A 14,830-nucleotide genomic window follows, 5' to 3' on the forward strand; every position below is an offset into this window, starting at 1 on the left:
ATTTACAGTGTATTTGGATTTATTCAACTGTACTAAATATATCTTGTTGTTTACTTTCCCAATGTTTTGAATATATTACAATATTTGTAAAACAATGGACCGACATTTCGTCAGTCTGTTAGCGGCCGTCATTAACCGAAATAGTTCGACAGCTAAAATTTTATTACATTTTACAAACTCAGAATGACTCAGAACAGATTATTTTCGACAATAGCTGGCAATAAAATAGTTTTCTTTACAATATAATGATTTAGAATATAGTTTTGTTAAGTTCAATTCGAAGCCCAACAGTCTCTCGATGCAGACTCATAAATATGTCAACATAAGACGTTATCAAATACAAAAAGTTGTCTCAAGCGAAATATCTAAATTGAAAACCCCGAATCCCAGGTCATTTATCATGTTTATTTTTCCACAAGTATCGCATCGTTCGTGGGTCGCATTAAACGAACTGTGCTGTTTCACGATAAGCCCAACGTTAAAGAGGGGCGACTTGGTTGCGTGATTTACGCTTGGAAATTATTTTAATTAGCCGACACTAAAGCTTCGGGTTTCGTACAAGGTAGCGTTACGACAAGAGCATTTTACAGAACAGAATTTTATTACGAAGATTTATAACATGAGAAATAAGGGATTGTGTGTAAACAATTCTTGTAGGCTTCATAAGATACAAAATAGTTTTAAGGGTAAATGTATACACTTTTATAATAAAGTCCCATTCGCTGTTTACGCGTTATTTATAAATAAATTTCGTGAATGGTAGTGCCATGTTGGGTCTTAACGGACACAACCGAATTAGGCCGGCACGCCCGGAGAAATACCACTCTCCCACTTAAAACCGGCGAGGATATCTGTTCTCGTCGCCTGAGTTTCCTTGAAGGACAGGACCTATGAATCATATGGCTGCGTGTAGACTGAGATGACTATCCGCGAATCTACGCATGCCTGTATAGGTCCCATAGCGGTAACGCGAAGACTGACCGGCTCCTCGAGCACATCCAAATGGCTACAGATTCCGTATTCGAACAGATCCCCACTGCAGAGATCGTGTTGCTTGGCGATTTTAACGCCCACCACGCTGAATGGAAAGTCTCACGTACAACCGATCATCAGAGAGATTTGTTCACGACTTCGCCTTAGCAAATGGTCTGTCACAACTGGTTAGTTCGCCAACGCGAATCCCAGATAGACCTAGGCGGACGTTTCGAGACCAAATCAGGGGCTTCTTGAAAAAAGGCCAGTTCAAGAGTACCTTATACCGAAGAGCATGTATGAAGTGAATAATGAAAGTGGACGTAAGCAAGAGGAAAGAAGTGGTCTCTACCTACGGGAAAGAGGCGTGATTACATGTATGTATGTTCTGTATTAGATTGTGTCGTTACATATAGAAACAATCCAACTAAACAAACATTTCACAGGTAAATACTTTCTTCAATACTACTTTCGTGATGTTTATTTTCGTGAAACATATGCACTAAAATACTAAATATTATATTTTTTTTATACGCAGTAAATACTCTATTTTCTAAAGATTATATTTATTAAAAAAATTGTTAGAAAATAAAATATTGTATACGTGAATAGGACGCCGTTTATCAATATTTTATGTTGACCAAAAGCAAAAAACTAAAAACTTCACTAACTCACTAACACATCTATAAAACACACGATGAAAGTGACGAGAGTGTTTGTCTATTACAGTAGTATACTAACCGCCAGTTGCAGAAAGCAACAAATTCGAATATTTTTATTCAAAATAGGATTCAATATCACCTATTGAAAGTCAACAACTACCACCCATTCAAAAAAGACTGCCTCAGACCTGAGAAGAACGGGCACAAGAAACTCAGCGGGCTTTTTTTATATAAAAATATGGATTACAATGTGATATCGTACAATAAACGTTAATATCGTTTATGCTATAGTAACCTTCCCCATACCAACGTTTTTTAACAATTCTTTTAAATTTCGTAACACATTTGTTTTAAACATTTTCTGGGATCACATTGTAGAAGCATATACATCGCCCAATAAATCGCCCCATCTTTAAAGTAGCATGTGATTTAAATTAACAAAACTTTTAATATGCTTTCTGCAACTGGCTTTAAGTTTTTGATTATCGGCCGTTTTTACTAACCTATCTATCCTTAGTTCTACTTACTAGAGGTAGACAAATCTATCTTTTTATGCTTACTTACTTTTCAATAACCTAACCTAATTTCAAGGTAGCATCTTGTACCGAAGTTGTCTATCTGTCGTTAGGAGGATGGATTGTCTACTACAGATAGACCTCACATACTGATTGTTCTTACTTGCATTTCAATTAAACTTTCAAGTTATTGGTTTCAATTTAGATAGCACTTGTCCTTGATTGTGAAACGAAACCATGGTTAGATAAGACTTTACCATTAAACGGGGATAGCAGTCTATCCGTTACTGAAGATAATTTATTGAAAACGGCCGTATGACTGTAGGAAAATGACATTAAGGTGGGAAACGATTCAATTTGGTCGATAGTATATTATAACTAGCTGACCCAGCAAACGTTGTATTGCCGATATTAAAATTGCGGTACAAAAGTAACTGTTGATCGTAGATGGGTGAAAATTTGAAGTTGTATGTATTTTTAAAGCTGACTCATAATCAAACAAATTTAAAAAAAAATGTCAAAAATATTTAAAATAAAATTGGCGTGGACCACCCTTAACAATTAGGGGGATGAAAAATAGATGTCCGATTCTCAGACCTACCCAATATGCACTCAAAATTTCATGAGAATCGGTCAAGCCGTTTCGAAGGAGTTTAACTACAAACACCGCGACATGAGAATTTTATATATTAGATATACAATACTTACAAGACTCGCAGCGCCGGAGTATTCACGAATGCGTTCTTTTCAATGTACGTGATTCGATTCCGCTTCAGTACCCTGCAAACAAATTACAAATTAACAATGTTATATTAGCGAAACTATATAAAAGATTTGTAATTTGCAATAACTTATTAAAATCATCACTAGATGGTTTTTTTTTATGGAATAGGAGGACAAACGAGCTGGGTCACCTGTTGTTAATTGATAACCCCCGCCCACAATCTCTTGCAACACCAGAGGAATCACAGGAGCGTTGCCGGCCTTTAAGGAAGGTGTACGTGCTTTTTTTGAAGGTACCCATGTCGTATCGTCCCGGAAACACCGCACAAGGAAGTTCATTCCACAGCTTTGTAGTACGTGGAAGAGAGCTCCTTGAAAACCGCACTGTTGAGGACCGCCACACATCCAGATGGTGGGGATGATATCCTAACTTGTGGCGTGTCGTGCGAAGGTGGAATTTACTGCCTTCCTAAACCTATTTCCGAAATAAGAATAATAATTGAATGTTAATCGTGTTGCTTATTTGTTTACGTGATCACCTGCCACGGTAGCGCCCTTGATCCCGTTGATAGTCTTGTTAGAGATAGTAGGACAAGTGTTGTCTTTTGAGTAAACCTACTTTATTTTAGTAAAAGAGACTTGTTTTACGGCCGTTCCCAATATTCAGTCTATCTCTTACCTGAGATAAAAATCGTAACTATCGTTGACTTTTCTGTCCCAATAAACTTATCGACGGCAACTCACCTTATCCGTACACGCTGTCTGTCAATGGGATGACGTATAGCTTACAAGCAAGTTTGTACGGAAATTGCAATTCACGCGTCCCAATATAAGGCGATAAGAATGACTTATCGGGTATATTGGGACAGCTTCAGATTATTTACAGCTAATTAGTGACAGTAGAAGGTAGTAATTTATCTCTATCTGTATATAGTATATTGGGAACGGCCGTTAAAGAGAAACTTGTATTCTTCTTATGGTTTGTAAGATACGGGTTACGGTGTGGATGTGGGGTCAGCGGGACGGGCGAAGTGTGACGCTATCGGGGTCGTGGTAGATACCTATTTAGTTATGTACACAATTTGTAAAGTTTGCTTCTATAATACTAAGTTATATTTACTCAAAAAAATCAAACGTTGAAAATATTTTTAAATAAATTATCTTATTTAAGTCGTTTAGTGATTTTGTGATAACAAATTGATAGTTACTGTTATGGGCAAATGATTTCGCGTAGCATTAGGTGGATCTGCTCGTTAAATCACAAATTCCTATAACCCGGGTCCACATATACTGACGACGACTAAAGAATGATAATGAGAGATCATAAATAGTGTTTGAGTGAGTACGTCCTTGTTTTCTTCATGTGGACTAGGCCTTAGAACAAAAACAAAGTATTTTACAGCTTCATAAAGGACAAATCCCTACAGCTTGTTATCAAATAGAATAACATTACAACAATACATACTCATAGGTACATCGTTTGTAACATTATCTTTTTTATAAAGATTGGGTCGGCCTAGAGTGACCATAATTTAAGCAAATTATGTGCATTATATATTATTCATAAAATATTTACTTTAATTTATTTATTTTTTTATTTATTTATATTGACACACTATAATATTAACACTTTTTTTATTTTTTTTTATCTTGCCCCAAATTAGGCCTGTGTTATGGGTTACAAGACAACGATACATTTAATACAATATACATACTTAAACATACATATAAACATCCATGACTCGGAAAGAAACATCCATATTCATTATATAAATGCTTGCACCTACCAGGATTCGAACCCGGGACCTCTAGCTTAGTAGGTAGGATCGCTAACCACTCGGCTATTCAGGTCGTCAATTGAATCGCATTCCTCGACAACGCTCACGTAGAATTCATTAATGTTGTTCTAACTATATAAGCAGATTTTTCAATTGGAGGACGAATATTGGCGGAATTGACACTCAAGAAAACTGAATACATTTGGATAATTATGGATTTCCGCAAACTATCGCCTACTTCAATAAACTTTCTATAATAATTTATCTGATTAGTACATAAGGTTGTTATTTATACAACTAGGTTGTGCTCGTCCCATAGTAATATTCGTAGTAAGATAGCTATGAACTCATGGATATATCGTGCTTTAGTGAACAGTGATCAGCCCATGGAATCAACAATCTGTTTGTGTAATATATTCATATTATGTAAAGATTGGTCTTAATATATTTAGGGCCTTTTATTGCTTCACCCTAAAGGATTTAAAATTAGAAAATACCATTTTTCGCTATAACCTAAGAGTCTGGTTTTCCTTTGGTATTGGAAGAGTTAAAACCCGAAGGAGCTACTGTCCCTACCAGATTCGGAGAATTTCTTCTCATCTTTTTAGGGCAGGTTTTTGATATAAAACAATGACGTTCTATACACTATAAAGACATATTCGCAGTCTGATAGCAGGACGGCAAAAGTGTGCCTATAGATAATGTAAGCACACTTTTCTCTTTTATCGTGTGTCAACTGTCACTGTTCGAATTAGATTCTAAATTCAATTTATGTAACCTGTACTGAATAAATGTTTTACATTGCTGCATTTCACCAATAATATTTTGAATAACTGGAGTAAACACAGCAATGTATAGCAGTGGAAGCTTGTTATGGTGTAATATGTGGCATGTTCCATATTTAGGCTACATTTTTAAATGACGTCATTTACCTATATGTATATAACGTCATTGATATAAAAGGTAATCAATCCAATTAAATTTGGTGCTCAAAATAAAGGTGGCGTTTCATATTTTTCACAAAAAGATTCAAGTGTTGTGAATAATCAAAAAACATTGTTTCGTAAACATGGTCACCCTACAGGACACAAAGGAACAGAATCTCTGTATCAATAAGCCGCATCTCTGTCCCCCATGTAGGTAGGATTGGATGGTTCAATTAAGATAATGTTCAGCTATAAAGGGGTGCATACATACGAGATCTCTTAAACAATTACTTACTCTGGTACACGACGACAAGGAAATAACAATGCTTGAGATTTATTGAGGTCTAATGACCGAACTCTAGTAACAACTGGATTGTATGTAGCGATGATAATAAAGGGGCTAAGCACGAGTTTGGCTCTATTTCTATGCTAAGAAATGTATTCGAGTAGATTTCGCCGTATTTTTAACCGACTAAAAAAAGGAGGAGATTCTGAATTCGTAGGTATTATTTTGTTTTTTATGTTTGTAACCTCAACACTTTCGAATGGGTGAACTGATTTTGATAATTCTTTTTTTATTTGAAAACTGGTGCGTCCCGTGTGGTTCCGTTAATTAGTCGTAATTCAGTGTCATCCAGGATAGGTTTGTAACTACATACATAGTTATAAGTGAGATGAGCTTGAGTTGTGAGGAGGCGAGAGGCGAGAGCGGGTCGCGGTGGAAGGACACCGATTCAAAAAATGACAATAATCGTAACTAGAATTAGATTAATTAATTAGATTGTATAGAAATACGTAATTATTTTTATACTTTTTAGTGCATATTATATATAGCTATTGTTTTGAAATAGTGTCGGTTGTTTTTTTTGTTAAAAAAATTTTTTTCAATGAACTTATTCTTTTATTATATAAATACTTTTGAAAGGATTAAAACGCATATAATAAAAACTGTGAAAATGCTTACATTGGCTTGTCGCGTAAAGGTTAGATTTTTATTATTATTTTATGTAATTATCAATCATAACCGATTTTTTTAAACAATAATTTGTATAGCGAGGTGTGTAGAAATATCAGAATTAATATGTTGAATTAACAGACCCTTCACCCAACACACATTATTGTATTTTATGCAACAGTTGTACAAAGAGGGTCAAAAAACGCAAGTGGCGCGAACATGAAAGACGACGACCACGAGCGTTTTTTGTTATACAACGTGTCACATACAATATTTTTTCTACGACTTGGTAATTTGATTTAATAATAAACAAACAAAGAGCACAAGTTTTCAAGTTGACGCTTAAATGGGCGGGAAATGTATTGTATACATCTCTGGGGAGTGGTTTCATTTTTTCTTCAAGGAATGGCAAAGGTACACCCATACAGCCAACGCGGGAAAATTGAAAATTATACCTGGCAGCATCTTTGCAAATTATATTAACAAGTTTTTTTCTTAAGCTAACATTAAAATGTTTAGTCTAACGATTTATGTAATACTAGCTGACCCGGCAAACGTTGTTTTGCCATATAAATTATTTTTAGAGTAAGACCGTTTCTTGTACATTGCAACATTACTTTATTTTTCTAAAATAAAAGATTATTTCTAAAATGAACGTAGCCTTATTTACTCCTTATTACATCAGCTACAAAATCGGTACAGCCATTTCAGAGATTAGCCGGGACAAATAGGCAGGTAAAAATTGTAAAAAATGTTATTTTGGTGTATGTAACGTATATATATTCATATACATGTCGTAAAAAACGGTAATATCGATATTACAAACAGACACTCCAATTTTATTTATATGTACAGATAGTAAGTACTATTTAATATTTCTATGCACCCACCTTACCTAACCTAAATTTAATTGTCTGTGGCACCAAAACAACTGTGATTTTTTGGCGACATTATAAAACAATCCTTTTTTAAGCAATAGATTATAGACTTTTGCAAAGACTTAATAAAGTTTTTTTTTATGATAACAAGGGACGAGACGAGCAGGACGTTCATCTGTTGGTAATTGATACGCCCTGCCCATTACAATGCAGTGCCGCTCAGGATTCATGAAAAACTCAAAAATTCGGAGCGGCACCACGATTGCGCTCGTCACCTTGAGACATAAGATGTTAAGTCTCATTTGCCCCAGTTAATTTCACTAGCTACGGCGCCCTTCAGACCGAAACACAGTAATGCTTACACATTACTGCTTCACGGCAGAAATAGGCGCCGTTGTGGTACCCATAATCTAGCCGGCATCCTGTGCAAAGGAGCCTCCCACTGGTAAATGTATGTACTTATTTATTACTGATCGTGGCTATTTAAAATGACAGATAAAAGTAGAGGAGTTCAAAATAGTACATTCCAGTACAACATTAGAATATTGTAAAAAAATTGGTTTGGAATTTACAAATATTATAGATATATTGTGTCTTGTGAGATTTATCAACTAAAAACTATGATCCTGTTTTATCACATTGCTGTGAGCTCGTTAAATGAATTCCACCACATAGTAAACCCTAAAAAATAAAATTTGAAACCAAAATTTATGAACGATGCGGGACTCAAACCCACGACCTCTCGCGTTCCGTCCGAGACCACTTCCAACTGAGCCAACCGTTTCAGTGATGTTAAGTTCTTAAAATCTTGTTCCCTAAAAAATCAAAAGTATACTTCATTTAATAATAATACCTTCATAGATACATACATACATAAACTCAGGTCTTTTTCGCCTCGGGCAGGCAGAGAAGAAGCACAGAACGCCACTTGTTTCTATCCTTAAAAACCTCACGCGCTTTATCTACATTCATTACTCTTTTCATACATGCTCACCTGTTCCGGGTGCTTCGGACCTTTCCTTTCTTCAAAACGTCCCCAATATGTTAAACGAATGTCCAACAAGGTCATCCGCGCCCGACTAGCCCCCACACTTATTCTATATATTTGATTCGTCGTTTTTATTAGCTTCAAAGATAACTTCAAAAATACCTATTTACAGCAACCCAACTCTTGTCACCTGTTGTTGTGGATGTCCATGGGTGGTTGCCTCACTACTCCCCATCAAATGAGCCTCTTGCCCGTTGGCCCCCTCTGGGAAGATGATCTACTTACTAGCAGCCGCGCGCTAAACTTGCACGATACAAGGCTAGTAGGGAAGCCCGAGAGTAATAAATACTCTTCCTCAATCGGTGTCAATCGCTCTCTCCCTTGAAAAAAAACTTCCCCCTTTTCTTGAAAAAAAAACGTCCCACATTTTCGTGACGCTCTTTTGTGTTTCATTCGTAAAAATATTACCCTCATGCGCCTAAAAAAAGTATCACTTCAAAAAACTAATCCGATATAATTCTACAAAAAGTAATCAAGCAACTTATGTATATTAAAAGCACACTCATAATTAAAAGAGCTCACTATCAACCCAAAATGTTAATATCAACAAGATCATAATTCTCGAAGGAAGATAATGTATACAATTTAGTTTACGAGTGAATCCATCACGGAATATGAAAGATTGCAGCTTATATTGAAGACAATGAATATTTATTGCTTTGTTTACCTTTAGTAAGCGATGTTGCGAGATTTACGTTCGGATTCAATCTGCTAACTTACTTGTATTTAGGGAGAACGTAATGGGCTCACATTAGCCCATAAAAGGTTGATTTTATTCACATTTGTCAAGGAAAACCGAATTACAAAGATTCGTATGCAATGAAGCGGAAACTAAATACAACTCAGAAGACAGATTACGTTAAGACCTCAATTGTTGGTATTTCTACAAGAAATTAGTCATAAAAATATATAATGATGAGAATTAAACTTGTCTTTTTCTGTGGGCTGATAGAATACGTCAAAAGTGCATGTACGGATACATCGCTATGGTTTCTATTATGTTGTGACTTCTTCTATATAATTTCAGTTAGAAAAATATATCGAAATTATGTATAAGCCCATAAAAAATTTAAATTGTTATTAATAATTAATTAAGATGAACAAAGATATCATTTAGCTAATACTAGATAGAATGATTTTATTGGATATACTTCAAAGGTTTGGTGAGAGTTTGGTGAGGCTCTGATTATGGGATCCATGACAAAGTAACGGAACTCTTCAATTCTTAGGAGCAAATTAACGATACTCGGCCGAATCTTTTTTACGCTACCCGGATATTTGTGTCACCTACCGTAACGTAGTTATGGTCAAGTAACTTTCGTAATCTATACTAATATTATAAAGCTGCAGTGTTTGTTTGTTTGTTTGTTTGTTTGTTTGAACGCGCTAATCTCTGGTACTACTGGTCCGATTTGAATGATTCTTTCAGTGTTGGGTAGTCCATTTATCGAGGAAGGCTATAGGCTATGTTTTTTTTTTCAAAATTAGGGATCCGTAATAAAATTGCTATTTTGTAACACAAGGTGTAAAATCTAAAACCTATTTTTGCGTGCGCTGCAAAAACTATTGACAATAGAACAAAATGATGTACAATATATATATAGGCAACATTTTATTACTTAAAAAACTATTGCGTGAATTATACTTTATATGGCAAAACAACGTTTGCCGGGTCAGCTAGTCGAATATAATGATCAATGGAACTCCTTAACATCATACAGTAAAGGTGCGATCTGCGGCAGAATGTCATTGCTGCATTGTAAAATTTTGTAGATCTACACATATTTAGACATATATTAGTGAGTGTACTGAAGTACAACTCACTAAAAATAAAAAAATAAAAAAAATATTAACAAACAAACAACTTACTTCAAAAACAATGATTTCAAAATACTTATAATATGCACTAAAAATAAAAAAATAATTGCGTATTTTTATACAATTTAAATAATAATAAATATAATATTTTAATTTTAATTATTGTTATTATTGGAGTCGGTGTCAGCCAAGGTACTTTTGTAATTACATACATAGTTATAGGTGAGATGTGCTTGAGTCGCACGCGCGACGTGAGTAGGCGAGAGGCGAGAGCGGGGCCTCGGCGGGAGGACACCGATTCGAAAACTAAGCCACACTAGGAAGGATAGAATAGAATGTAATATGTTCAAGCGAATTTCAACCTACTTGTTTTTTATGACTGTAGGAAAAAGACATGAAGGTGGGATACGATTCAATTTTATCGATAGTAATTTCATTCGATGTTTTATAAGGTCGATAACGATCTTGTGAGTTCTCTACATTGTATGTGTTCAATAAGTGATTTTAAATCCTATTTGGAAAAAAAAATTGGATTTGAATTTAATATTGCCCGTATGCTCGTTTGTCTGCCTCTTCCATAAAAAATTCACTGCTAATGAATAAATAATATTATATAGAAATAAAATCTCCTACACCTTTACATTACCTGGAAGAGATCGCTGAATAGCGTTAAGGTTGCCGAATTGTGCTACCATCAGTGTTATAAACAAATTGTTACTTTATCTATTTTAGTGCAATAAAGTACTTCATTCATTCAAATAATAATATGTCATGATAATGTCAAATGACTCCTCAATTACTCTTTTACTTATATCCCTCAATTACTACTCTCACCAGTGGGAAGCTTCTTTCCACAGGATGCCGGCTAGAATAATCTAGCCGGTATAATATACCCATAAGAGTACCACAACGGTGCCTATTTCTGCCGTTAAGTAGTAATGTCTAAAAATTATTGTGTTTCAGTCTGAAGGGCACAATAGCTAGTGAAATGACTGGGCAAATGAGACTTAACATCTTACGTCTCAAGGCGACGACCGCAATTGTAGTGCCACTCAGAAATTTGGGTGTTTCAAGAATGCTGAGCGACACTGCATTGTAATGGGCAGGGCGTATCAATTACCATCAGCTGCATGTCCTGCTCGTCTCGTTCCTTCTTTTCATAAAAAAAGTTCATGAATACCATTATAAAATCTGAATGTTGTATAAAAATCAACTGGACTGTTCATAGATCATTACCGCTATCACTGTGATAATCTCCAAAATATTGCAGCGGTTTGCACCAGATGTCTAAACCAATGATAACAATGTCCAATGCATAGTATCATGTATAGAGGATAGCATAACCTTCAAACGGCGTGAAGTGCTCATAAAACATAATGAATTAAATCCGAACTGTCGGGAACATGCGAATATATCCCGGGAACACGAGCTAATAAATCAATTTCATTGTGGGATTAAAAGGGTTCGAAACGGTCGCGTCTGACAATTGCTACATATACTACAATAGTACAGACATTATATAGGCTTGTCAAGATACTAATCTCTTATAGTAAATGTATTTTGCGTAGAAGAATATTTTAATGGTAGCCACTGTCAGCTAAAGAGAATTAGATTTCCCGGTGAGAGGATCATCCAGCCACCACAAGCAGCAACAGTTCAAGAGCATGACGCATGCATCAGGCATCGCCTCCCTCGACCATATTTTAGGGAAGCGAACGACCCGCTCCATGTCGCCGCCACAAGCAGTTGCATTAAGCGAGACAATGACAATGCCTGTTACGAGACCTATCCGTTTGAATTATTTATCTATAATTACATTTATCAATCTGAGACAGACATGAAAAACTCCAGCAGCTCAGTCCCAAGGGTTATTTATATCCAGATATTCTGATATTTTATATTACCCTTTTGATACAACTTTTTCTTCACAACTGATTTATATTCGTTTAAAGGTAAGTTCTGTATGTCAACAGGGAATTTGTGACTTTATGAAGTCGACTTACATGACCAGCAAGCTTATCCCTATTTCTAGTATTTACATTACGTTAAGTATGAAACGTGGAATGATTTGACATAAGTTAGAAATAGTAGTAATTAGAGTATCGCGATTGGCGACGAAGTATAATCCGGCTGAGTTTGAAAGCGAAAAGATGCTTAATACGTAGTGACTATCTCAGTTTTTTACAAGATTATAGCTGTCATCTGTCAATAACTGCTCGTTTCATACAATCGTGAGTTTCGCTAGGCTGCTGTCAGCTAGTGCAATAGATAACTAGATGAAGAGGAAGATGAGTAAAAGCGAATCTGTAATAGCTTCCGTTATTATTACGACTGTTCTTACTCAGTATATTAATAAAAATTTAATATATCTTACAAAGATATAAGGAATACGGAATTGCATGATGCTGACTCTAGTATAGGCTGGTCACCTTCAAAAACGTGTTAATTCTTGATAAAGCTCCTATAAATATGAGCGATGGATCATTCGTTTCGGAATGCATGCCCCTAATATATATAAAATTCTTAATTGCAACACTTTCAAGCGAAACTCTCTATACATTATTTACCAAAGATATTTGTGGTGGTGTGGAAACATCATACGATCCGGAATTATTCCTAAAATGAATCAATATTTTTCTTCTTTAGATGCCTCTTCAGTCATGACAGTTTTCCAGTTTTTCAATCAGTTATTCTACGGACGTGAACACATATTTTCCATAGCCAGGTTTTAATTTTTTCTGATCTTTTCTGTCCAAGCTTCGCAGTCGTACTTAACGATAAAATTAGACTTTCCAAAAATTCAATCTGTTCTCAGAACTACTATGAAATAATTTGCCGTAATGTTAATTTAATGAATAGTTGGTGGAGGAAGCGTTTAACTCCTCACTGTAGGCCGTGCGGGCTGGTGGTGTATTCTGAATGTGGACTGAGAAAACTAAGCGGAATAAAAACTAAATATTAATTCATAATTATTTAATAAATTTAAATAGGACGCGTGTATGCTATTGAACGAAACCCCAACTATTGTAGTCTCGTTAAACTCTTTCGGTGAGACTGGCAGGGTGTGATGTGTTCCAGGGACTGTTTTAGAGCCAATCATCAAAAAAATCCTTTTTTTTCTCATTGGTCTATTGATTTTTTTTGTTTTTTAATTAATGAACGGTGCAACCGAGATCTTTTCGTTATGAATACTCGGAAAGACGCGTTTTACTTGAAAATATAGAGCGGTTTTACATCCCCTAAAACAGACTTGTAGTATTTTTTTACAATTACTTCACCTGCTGATTAGGATTCTTGATTGAATCCAAAATTCTGAGTGGCGTTATTCTACAACGATAAGTCTTATTACCCCAGCAATTTCACTAGCTACGGCGTCCTTCGAACCAAAATACAATAATGCTTCCACATTAATTGTTCACAGCAAAACGGACCTCCTTGTGGTACCCTTTTTAGCTAGAATCCTGTACAATAAGCCTCCCACTGATAACCCTGAGATAAAAAAAATCACATTTTTTTGAATCAACCCTTACCAATTACCGGCTGCAGCATGACTCCTTACTTAAAGGCTACTTATCTTGATCACCCCTGATCAATCTTCATCTGGTAATGGCCTCAGTCTCTGAGTCTCTTACTCGTTGGAAAAAAGGAATGAATGTTTCCAATTGATGAAGAGATTTCGAAAAAATAAAGCAAAAATGCATCAAAACAAACCGACGAAATAATAACCGCCTGCTTTTACAAGTCGTTCGTCACTAAACAGGATAAACGAAGAATTACTGGAGGCTATTTACTAACTGGCAACTCGAGATTAGTAACACTTAAATGATACCATTAAAATAACAAGTTGAGGCAGACAACAAAGTACACTAAATGTTTAATGTACATGCAGCTGTTAATTGAATGCATATTAATTAGATTTGATCACTGTTATTGCCACTAAAACATTCATTATTAACTCTATGGATCGTAAAGTTGTGGCCATAAAACATTTCTACTATAATTTACTGGCTTCAGACATTTTCCAAGTCTGTTGGCTTGTTTCGTTTGTACTGTTTTTACACGCTTTATACAATATTAGCTCGGATTTTCCCTTCAAGATCGAATCAGAAAAGAAGAGATCCGTCGGAGAACCAAAGTCACCGACATAGCAGTGCAGTGCAGTGCACATAGTTCAACGGGGTAGTAAAGTTCCCGAATGGCTCCACAAAGATCTATCTCTTGCTTTCGTCATCTAACTCGCACCTGCCACCTTTTGAATATCATCTTCTCTTCTACGATCCTGTCTTCCTTTATTTCTCGTTTTATATCTTGGACACCATTCTGTCACTTCTTTAGTCCATTTCTCAGTCTCACTTCTTATCATGTGTCCAGCCCATTTCCATTTTAGTTGTTTGATATTGTATTTTATATCTATGGCATTGGTTCGTTTTCTTATTGTTGCTAGCCAAATTTTATATTTTAGTTTTAAGTATACTTCATTCCATTCTTATTCATAAAATTATGACTATAGTTCTTTCTATATTATGGCACATATATAGGTATATAGATTTTATTG

At 35.4% G+C, this 14,830-nt stretch overlaps 2 protein-coding genes across 3 annotated transcripts in view; both read right to left on the bottom strand.

Moving 5' to 3' along the window:
- LOC126970838 (protein cereblon) overlaps nucleotides 1-14,830 on the bottom strand; it is a 272,220-nt gene that overhangs the window by 162,841 nt on the left and 94,549 nt on the right. The window lies entirely within an intron of this gene.
- The window catches only part of LOC126970792 (lutropin-choriogonadotropic hormone receptor), a 197,520-nt gene that overhangs the window by 64,367 nt on the left and 118,323 nt on the right, over nucleotides 1-14,830 (bottom strand). For both annotated transcript variants that reach the window (XM_050816891.1, XM_050816890.1), the window contains one exon: nucleotides 2,858-2,929. In XM_050816891.1, the coding sequence (XP_050672848.1) occupies nucleotides 2,858-2,929 (72 nt within the window). The remainder of the gene's footprint in view (nucleotides 1-2,857; nucleotides 2,930-14,830) is intronic.

Source organism: Leptidea sinapis, chromosome 22 (genome assembly GCF_905404315.1).
Source record: "Leptidea sinapis chromosome 22, ilLepSina1.1, whole genome shotgun sequence".
Lineage (NCBI taxonomy): Eukaryota > Metazoa > Arthropoda > Insecta > Lepidoptera > Pieridae > Leptidea > Leptidea sinapis.